This window comes from Oncorhynchus kisutch, linkage group LG19, assembly GCF_002021735.2.
Source record: "Oncorhynchus kisutch isolate 150728-3 linkage group LG19, Okis_V2, whole genome shotgun sequence".
Lineage (NCBI taxonomy): Eukaryota > Metazoa > Chordata > Actinopteri > Salmoniformes > Salmonidae > Oncorhynchus > Oncorhynchus kisutch.
In genome coordinates this window covers 32,867,085-32,877,762 of record NC_034192.2, presented here as the reverse complement: position 1 = coordinate 32,877,762, position 10,678 = coordinate 32,867,085, and the positions used below count along the sequence as shown (strand labels likewise).

At 42.0% G+C, this 10,678-nt stretch overlaps 1 protein-coding gene across 1 annotated transcript in view; it reads left to right on the top strand.

Annotated features, from left to right (window-relative positions):
• The first annotated feature begins 5,886 nt into the window (after positions 1-5,886).
• Positions 5,887-10,678, top strand: part of LOC109864694 (putative methyltransferase NSUN7) — a 49,841-nt gene continuing 45,049 nt past the window's right edge. Inside the window, exons 1-2 of the mRNA XM_031797243.1 lie at positions 5,887-6,517; positions 6,826-7,247. Coding sequence (XP_031653103.1) covers positions 6,899-7,247 — 349 coding nt within the window. The 5' untranslated portion in view covers positions 5,887-6,517; positions 6,826-6,898. The remainder of the gene's footprint in view (positions 6,518-6,825; positions 7,248-10,678) is intronic.

Below are 10,678 nucleotides of genomic sequence, written 5' to 3'. Positions count from 1 at the left end.
AGCTGTTGATGACTTTGCGTTGTAAAAAGGTTTGTATTTGGTTGCTTTTAACAACAATTCAATATCACTTTTGAAATACAGTAAAGAGCCGAAAGTTAAGGCTATCTTACTAACTCATGTAACGTTCAACCTTAAAATGAGGCTACAGTAGCTATACATGTCTTCTTATGTAATCATGTAAAGCGTCTATGTTCAAGTTGGCATGCATAGGTCATCGCAGGGTCTGTGGCGATCTTCACAATCGCTGTAATAATTTGCATAGAATCTCGAACGGCATTGACCACTTGCGCTTTGTACTTTTAATGTCATCTCAACTGAAATCCAGGTCATTTGGTTCTGCTATTAGATGAAGCACAGTGATAACATATTCATCTTTTGAATCAAATAAATCTATTTACATTTAAAATGATCTGTGCTTTTAAATGGTCGAAAGCGCAGTGATAGACATTTGGGTGTCAACCACACTGTTTTGGAAAACCTTCCTGGTCTTTGTAGTTGAATCTGTGCATGAAATTCACTACTTCACTGAGAGACCTTACAGATAATTATATGTACAGAAATGAGGTAAACATTCAAAAATCATATGAACCACTATTACTGTCCATGCAACTTATTATGTGACATGTTAAGCACATTTTTACTCCTGAAAGTATATAGGACTGCCATAACAAGTGGGTTGAATACTTATTTGATTTGATTTCAGCTTAAATGTTTTATTAATCTGTAAAAAAAGTCTAAAAACAAAATGGGAGGGGAGGTGATGACATGTTGAAGTTGACAAGCCATCACAGGTTTTGTGGAGCTTGTGATGAGGATATGCTGAAATGAAACTCCTTCATTTGGGAATAACGTTAAAGACTGAGCCAACAACACAACTGTTAACAATGGATTGACCCCATCGTCACTCACATGGCCACCTTCGTTTTTTTGGTGATCTGAGGGAGAACTGCACATTTTTTTCAAACACCCTCACGAGCACAGGGAAGAGAATACTTATCTGTGGCCCTCTCCCGTGCTACTGAAGGGGTTCGGAACATTTCAGACGTTTCTTTACCCTGAACGAGCACCTGAATAAACTTTGCAATGACAGGAATGCCCCTTTTTGTGACAACTTTGATTTGCTGTGGGAGCAACAAGCACCTTTTAAAAGAGACGGGATTCACCCTAACCGCAGTGGTTCCGGGATTATTTCCAGCAACATCGCAAACTGTTTTAGAGACTGACAGACGTGGTCTGGTCGTGCTCCAGTCCTCCCTGTCAGAATGAGCAACAGATGATTTGGAAAGCATATCAACTCCTGTAGAAATGGCACTATGATTATTCATCTCGGCCTTCACGTGAGTTTATACATACTGTTATCTCCTACCATTCTGATAGATTCGAGACTGTCAGAAAACGTGGTTATAATGTTAATAATTTGGTTGTTTTTCCTTTGGCTACCTGGAGGCAGACACCCCAGAGGCAGAGTGGCCCACACTCATTGAATATGGCGCTTTGAAATGTTAGAGCAATCACAAGTAAAACATTTCTCGGGAATGACTTCATGACTGAGCGCATAGTTAATCGCATGTTTCTCACTGAAACATGGCTGTCATCAGACTGTAGTGCCGCTCTTATTGAAGCCTCTCCTCGGACTACAGCTTTTCATACTCTGAACTATTGTCTATTGTCCTTGAGAACTAAGATAAAATCATTGTGTTGGGCGATTTTAATATTCATGTTGACAAAGAGACTGGCTCCAAGGTCATTGAATTTATTAATCTTTTGAGCTCTATGGACTTTATATCTCTATGGACTCTATATCCAACATGTTACTATGCACACCCATAACCGCGGCCATACTCTGGACCTGGTTATTACCAAGGGGCTTTCTACTAGGCCCACCCATAACCGCGGCCATACTCTGGACCTGGTTATTACCAAGGGGGCTATGAACAAATCCTCTATTGTTGATGTAGCTTTATCTAATCATCACTGTGTATTTTTTTATTACATTGTTGCCCATAGCACATGGTAATACTGAATGCATTATTGAGAAACACTATCTTACTTCTGAAGTTGATGCAAATTGTATTGAATGTATGAACAATACTCCACCACCTATTCTGGTGGAGTACAAAACACAAATCCCCCATGTCACACCCTGACCTAACCAAAATAATAAAGAAAACAAAGATAATTAAGGCCAGGGCGTGACAGTATTAAATAAAAAATATTCCTCATCAATCTACACACGATACCGCATAATGACAAAGAGAAAAATGTTTTCAAAAAATGTTTTCAAATGTAAAAAAACCTAAAACAGAAAGAACTTATTTACATAACTATTCCGACCCTTTGCTATGAGGCTCGAAATTGAGCTCAGCTGTTTCCATTTATCATCAAAAAGTGAAAGGGTCTGAATACTTTCCGAATGCACTATATAACAAGGCAATTAGAAATTCCAGAAGGGCTAATTTTTCTAACTTCATCACTATTAATCAGAATATTTAGAGAGCGCTCTTCTCGACCATTGATGGCCTGATAAGCCCTACCCCTGATAAGCCCTACCCCTGATAAGCCCTACCCCTGATAAGCCCTACCCCTGATAATCCCTACCCCTGATAAGCCCTACCCCTGATAAGCCCTACCCCTGATAAGCCCTACCCCTGATAAGCCCTACCCCTGATAAGCCCTACCCCTGATAAGCCCTACCCCTGCAAACCTATGGGAACTTTGCTCCACATCTAAATGTGAGGAGTTTACAGCACATTTCAGAGATAAGACAACCAACAATAGGCTCGGTATGAGTCAAGCAAGACCTGATGAGAAGTTTGACATGTGCCCTTTAGATAAAGTGGTAAATGATCTTCGAGCCAACACAGATGCCAAACAGCTCTCTGTCCTTAGATTAAAGTGTTGCATTCAACACTGTTGACCATGATGTCCTTCTAGACAGGTGGGTTGGCCTCTCCAGTGCAGTTCTAAATTGTTTTAGGACTTATTTAACCGGTCGAGAGTTTTTTGTCACCCTTGGTGAACATAACTCAGAGACAATACATATCACGTGGCATTCCAAAAGGTTCGATTTTGGGTCCGGTACTGTTCAGTTTATATATGTTACCCCTTGGCAGCACTATCAGAAAGCACGGCTACGCAGACGATACACAACTTCACATTTCTATGTCACCAGAGGATTTTAGCTCCATGGATAAATTATTAGACTGCATTAGTGATTTTAACACAACTTCCTTCAGCTAAACTAAGACAAGACCGTGGAAATTGTTGGAACAAAAGCACAGTGAGAAAATCTAGCCGCACATTTTTAGCAAAAAAGACAAAACACCAGGTAAAAAACCTAGATGTTATTTTAGATTCTGAACTAAATTTCGAATCACACATTAGGAATGTGACCAAAATAGCTTTTTACAACTTGAGTTTTTCTCTCAGGCTGTTTCTCTCTCAGGCTGATACAGAGAGACTCATCCATGTTTTTATTACAAGCAGGCCTGACTACTATAATGCTCTCATGGATGGTCTACCCAAGAAAGTCATTGGTCAACTACAAAACATACAGAATGCTGCAGCGGGGGAACTGACCAATTTTTTACACCAATTTTAAGGTCTCTGCACTGGCTGCCTGTGAGTTTTTATAATTCATTTTAAGATTATTCTATTGGTTTGTCAATAAATAGATGTTCTTGTGCACCCCAATACATATCAGATATGCTTTAAGTTATGTACCCAGAAGGTCCCTCAGGTCCTCAGGTACTGGCCTTTTAACTATTCCAAAGCCTAGGACTAAGAGGCATGGAGAGGCAGCCTTTAGTTATTATGCCCCCTCCCTCTGGAATAGCCTGGAAGAGAACCTGGAGGGGGGGGGGGGGACGACTGTGGACATGTTTAATAGATCTCTTAAATCACATCTTTTTAGCTTTGCTTTTCCTTAGTGTGCTTTTTAGTTGCTCAGTTTGTGTCATTATTTAGTTATTTGTCTTATGTTTTATGATTTATGATTATGATTTAACTGTTTTATGCATTAGGCCTAATAGTGCAGTGATTCGTCAAATTTGGAAGCCTTTGCATAATAGCTGGGAAATTGTTGATTTTGCAACAACAAAAAATAGGATCGCAGAATCGCAAAATCCTGGATGGACTGGCAAATGCATCCCAGAACATTTTCACACGCAAATAACCATTGGTTTATTTTCACATGATACATCTGTCCTTCTCAAGTTCTAGACTCAAAGGCAGAATGAGAGTTCATCAGAGCGGTCAGCACGCAGTCTCTTTCAACAAGATGGCAAATTCAGCACTCTTCATAGTGTGCGACTTTCTTTCTTTTTATACATCTGTTAGTCAGCACCTCTACAAACGTTTTTGGATTTGCATTAGCTCATGCTTTTTAATAGGAAAGATGCACCATCAGAATGCAATTTAGTGAGGGCCCAAAACAATGACAAATTTATTGTGAAACACCATAATTCCATTACTGCAGACGTATTTTGGACCTTTTCTGAAATTATAATGCAACAATGTTCCAGGAAGCTACTTTAAAAATGGGAGTTTTAGCAAGGGTAGCTTTATAATGTATAAATGTTATGTTATCAAAAAGCTGTATACAAGAAACGTATTCCAGACCGGTCTGCAAATTTTTTAGTTTTTATGGCTTTTCAAGTAATGCTGTATACAGTAAATAGTGTTCCAAATAATAATAATATCTATAAAAAAGTCTGAAATATGTTCAAGATTTAAAATGTGACCAGTGAAGCAATTATTAGGATTATTAGTCATGTGTCCCCCAAAGAGGATCTATTATATTGCGAAGATAGTCCACTAAGCACTAACAACGGAAATATCCCGAACAGAAATATAAACACAACATGCAACAATTCCAAAGATTTTACTGAGTTGCAGTTCATATAAGGAAATAAGTCAATTGAAATAAATTAATTAATTTGGTCCTAATCTATGGATTTCCCCTGACTGGGCAGGGGCCTTAGAGGGCATAGGCCCACCCACTTGGCAGCCAGGCCCACCCACTTGGGAGCCATGCCCAGTCAATCAGAATGAGTTTTTCCCTTTATTACAGACAGGAATACTCCTCAGCACCCTCCTCCAAACCTCCTCAGACGATCCCGTAGGTGAAGAAGCCGGATGTGGAGGTCCTGGCCTGGTGTGGTTACGCAAAGTCTGCTGTTGTGAGGCCGGTTGAATGTACTGCCAAATTCTCTAAAACGACGTTGGAGGCGGCTTATGGTAGAGAAATTAACATAAAACTATCTGGTAACAGCTCTGGTGGACATTCTTGCAGTCAGTATGCCAATTGCACGCTCCCTCAAAACTTGATACATCTGTGGCATTGTGTTGTGTGACAAAACTGCACATTTTAAAGTGGCCTTTTATTGTACAAAGCAAAAGGTGCATCTGTGTAATGATCATGCTGTTTAATCACCTTCTTGATATGCCACACCTGCCAGGTGGATGGATTATCTTGGCAAAGGAGAAATGCTCACTAACAGGAATGTAAACAAATGTGTGCTCAAAATGTGAGTGACACTTTACAAACGTTGCATTTACGTTTTTGCTCATTCTAGCCCATGAGAGGGCAGATACGCACAGCTTACAAACAATTTATTTCTCAAAGTTTCCAGAATGCCACGTGCGTCAACTTACATCAATACATTTCTAACAACATAATAATTACGAAACTTATATTAGATCAAATAAGCCTTAAGTAGTAAATTAGTATTCACATTTTTTTCTTACCAAATTAAACACTGTCATATACACCTCCATAAAAAATACCCACTTTGTCTTCTTATTGCTGTATTCTCGCGCCGACAGATTTTGGGCGTAGTTAGTCCTCTTGCTTTGCCCCTTCCTCTCTGGCGTAGCGTAGTTTCGGGGATGCCTAGGCTGATGAAGGAGACTGGGTGCCACCTATTACCACTGCCAGGTTTTGGGTCCGGGATGGAGGCCATGGGGGAAAGCAATGAAATGCCAGAAAAGGGGATTAGAGTAGAGAGATAGTATGCTATGCTATGGCAAATTTGATAAAAAATTCAAGTCGTGTCTGTGTTACTGAAATGTAGGTATTCTTATCTGTCAAATTGAACGTAGTGGGATACTATATGCATAAATCTTGGATTCCAGGAAATTAGCATATAGTTACCATGGTGATGGAAGCTCGCTGATCCAAGGAGTTCCACAATAATACTGCTAGCTACTTGAGGAAGTTTTCTGCTTACTTCTAGCAAGCTAGTTAGCTTTTAAATTTTCTAGTAGATCTACCGTGTCTCACTTTTGAGAGTGAAACGACTTTCTTTCCAGCATTTTTTTATTGCCAAGTTAAAGAACATCTCCAGGAGTCCGCCCATCGCGAAAAGAAGACAGCCAGATTGTAGGTGCTCAGGTTAGGTCTCGCTGATGTTGTAGCCCAAACATCTGCTTCGACATAAGGAAATATGACTGTGCTTGCTCCTGGTTAATGGATACCTGAGACAGAAAAGTTCTGAAAACGTCTCCCACTCTGAAGGTAAAGACCGCAACCACTATACCGTGCGTTTACTATTCAAGAAAATTGTACTGTATGTAGCCTACCATTTGTCTCTAATTGTTGTTAACACATCTCAGCAGCAGCGTTGCAATTGTACAATTAGAAGCCTGTCTTTTTTTGTCATTATTGTCTCTGTGTCATAAGTAGTAGTCCTGGTGGGTTATTATTATACTTTTATAAAAACTTTTTTTTACATAATTTTGTATATCATTTCTTGGCTTGAACCCTTAACTCACAGCTACAGTGTGTCTCCAGTGTACAGTATGTGGGTGTTTTTGTCTTTTCAGGGCCTGAGTGGAGGGACAGGAGTTGGGTCGTGTTCTTGAGGTGAGCCTTGGTAGACCAGGCAACCATAAGAAGATGGTGAAAAAAAACACAGGACACTCACGACGGTCGTCCATATCCAAGACAGCTGGTGGCTCCCAGATATCCAGCCTCAAAGACCTGAGCCTGCTGGATGGATCTGGCCTTGGGCAGGAGGAGACCCCAGAGCTGCCTCCAGAACCCCCCACACCTGACGAGAGCCACTTGGGCTTCCCAGACCCTGTCTATCTCCTGGCGGCAGTCATCTTTCAGAACACTCACCTGGAGAAGCCTGCTGCCCACCGATTAGTCAGTTATGGCAAGCGGGCGGGGCTGCCCCTGCCTGAGGCCAAGGATGAGGCGTACCAACGCAGCTCGTATGAGCTGGCCTTCAACACACTCAAATGTAAGTGAACAGCAGAGAGGACTGTAGGCTATGGGGAAATGTATGCTTAGAAAGGTTTTCTATCCTTCCTCCTTCATTCTATATTTTCCTCCTTAATTGACTGCAGTATGTACGTATGTATGATGGGTCCCCACTCCGCTGCATATGATTGGACGTGGTTATCTTGAGCCACGCATACAAGAGAAAAGCAACGAAAGCAAACAAACGGCCATTTGAAAATGAGAATGAATAGTGTTAGGGACATTAATTGACAGGTGGAATTGAATCCTGATAGATTGATGGAGGGAAAAGTGCAGGAGAAAATCACTTTGAATGGCCATGGGGAATTCAGTGGGATGTTACACATATATATATATATATATATATATATATATATATATATATATATATATATATGTATATATATATATCTGTGAAACTAAGGACGGGGGTGCAGGTCTGCGGCTGCCAAACACACAGGGCGTGTAAACACCATGGCGTTAAGGGAGGGCAAGGTTAGAGGACTGTCAGTGCAGCCCAGGAGATGGAATCGATTTCTCCTGCTCTACCCATGTGAGAGGGGCTTTCATCTCTCTAGATTAGGCTTGCTTGTTGAGGTCCGGGTTTGCATATCAGAATAACTCGAGCTCCATTGCTTCCCTGCTGCAACTGTAAAAGTGGTTGTGAGAGCAGGAGTTACGTTTCCTGGCTACCCCAGACTCCTTGCTCCGGCCAAACGTTACGCCACACCCACAGACGTTAGTTTCTTCTCTGCAGTGAGTCTGGATCTGAGTACCTTCCCGACCCTTCACCGAGTGCGAATAACATTCAGGGCCATCTGATTGGTCCAGAAACCAATGGGTTGGGCCAGAGCCAGAACACACGTGGTTAAAACGGCAGTTTGAAAATGTGTCATTGGCTTTGATACTCTGATTGGTTAGAGATGATCCTATCCCTCATGACTTTGTTTTGTACAGTGCCCCTCGTGCCCCTCATCACCACAAACAACTTCAATGATGGCAGTCTCAGACTAAAGTCCACTACATGAGTATGTGGACACCTGTTCATCGAACATCTCATTCCAAAGTCATGGGCGTTAATATGGAGTTGTTCCCTCCTTTGCTGCTATAACAGCCTCCACTCTTCTGGGAAAGCTTTCCACTAGATGTTGGAACATTGCTGCGGGAACTTGCTTCCATTCAGCCACAAGAACATTCGTGAGGTTAGGCACTGATGTTGGGCGATTTGGCCTGGCTCACAGTCAGCGTTCCAATTCATCCCAAAGGTGTTTGATGGGGTTGAGGTCAGGGCTCTGTGCAGGCCAGTGAAGTTCTTCCACACCGATTCCGACAAACCATTTCTGTATGGACCTTGCTTTGTGCACAGGGGCATTGTCATGCTAAAAGAGGAAATGGCCTTTCCCAAACTATTGCCACAAAGTTGGAAGCACAGAATCGTCTAGAATGTCATTGTACGCTGTAGCGTTAAGATTTCCCTTCACTGGAACTAAGGGGCCTAGCCCGAACCATGAAAAACAGCCCCAGAACATTATTTTCCTCCACCAAACTTTACAGTTGGCACTATGCATTCGGGCAGGTAGTGTTCTCCTGGCATCCGTCAAACCCAGATTCATCTGTCGGACTGCCAGATGGTGAAGCATGATTCATCACTCCAGAGAACCTGTTTCCACTGCTCCAGAGTCCAATGGTGGCGAGCTTTACACCACTCCAGCCGATGCTTGGCATTGCTCATTTTGACTTAGGCTTGTGTGCGGCTGCTCGGCCATGGAAACCCATTTCACGTTTCTTCCAGAGGCAGTTTGGAACTCGGTAGTCTTGCTTTCAGAACTCGGCGGTCCCGTTCCGTGAGCTTGTGTGGCCTACCAATTCACGGCTGAGCCGGTGTAGCTCCTAGACGTTTCCACTTCACAATAACAGCACCAGGGCAGCTCTAGCAGGGCAGAAAATAGCCGAACTGACTCGTTGAAAAGTTGGCATCCTATGATGGTGCCACATTCTAATGCCAATGTTTGTCTATGGAGATTGCATGGCTGGGTGCTCGATTTTATATACCAGTCAGCAACGGGTGTGGCTGAAATAGCCAAATCCACTCATTTCAATGGGTGTCCACATACTTCTGTATACATATAGTGTATTTGGCGAACTACAGAACATTTGAAGAATTTAGTATGAGTCGTCAGGCTAGAAGGTCAAAGGTCATACAACAAAATAGGGCACGCCGTGTTGGATGGAAGAGGTCTGAGATCCTATCTTAACTCTATATTTAGTGTAGTATCGCTTGCCTTTATTCATTTCTATGGCTTGGAGTCCTTAATTCCAGAGGAAAAAATAGATAAGTCGATTTTTTTCTCTCTCATTTCAATCCCATTTTTTGTTTAATAAGTGGTATGTTATCAGTTCCACCTAATTCTGATTCTCTCCGTCTTACCTACTCTCATATCCCTGGAATGAGTTCATTTGGAGAGCACCAGATGGGATAATGTTCTGGAAAAAAAAATGTACAGCAAATGAACGAGGTATTGACTAGCAGAGGCTGACGTTGGGTAGGTCCGTACAATAATAACCTCAGATGAGTCAAATTTTTCTCCCCCCTAATTTTAGTCGTTTACAATTTGGATGTGGCTCACTGTTTATAATGGGACGTAAATACAATGTCTGCGGCAGAATTCATTTGCAAAATAAGGACATTTTCTGGCTGGTCGATAGAATGTCCGTCGTTATTACAAAAGACAAAAGGAGGCGGATCACTACATTGTAATTGTGCCTGAACTGCGTCAATGCTGTCCTATTGTAGCCAAGATTGCTTGGTGTGGTGAAGATGTACACAGCCTATTTGTCTGGCACATCAGATTCGGTCACGTTTGTTGCGTGTAAAAAAAAAAAAGCTAACCAATGAAACGACACAGCTGAGAAAGAGGCCTTAATCTCCCCCCACTGTCCTCCGATGAGCGGGATGACTTCAGGTTGCAGAGATCGATATATACAACACACTAGATGCATCTTACACGTACAGCCTGGGAATGACAATGATCCAACATTGAGCTGAGGTCAGTTGTTAACTTAAAAAAAAAAAAAAAGCTTAGGTAGCGAAAACCCGGCGAGCAAAATGCCAATGAGCCCTTGTATTGATCATGTGATTCTAACTCTTATCCATTCGAATCAAAAGTAGCCCTAAACCCCGTAACGACACACAGAGGACAAAGTGTTCCCGTAATGTAGTCATTATTACAGTAATGTAGACTTGTGTGTTGGACAGTGATTTCTGACGACGTCAGCCCACTCATTCACACAAAAGAACTGAATCGAGCATAGAGGAGACCGATGGGCTGATGTTCATTGGATGGAGGTGGTTTAGTTTAGAGGAGGCCTGGTGGTAGTGTGTGTTGCTGCAGTGTACGAGAGGACCCACTGTGAACCTCTTAAGTGTGAAAC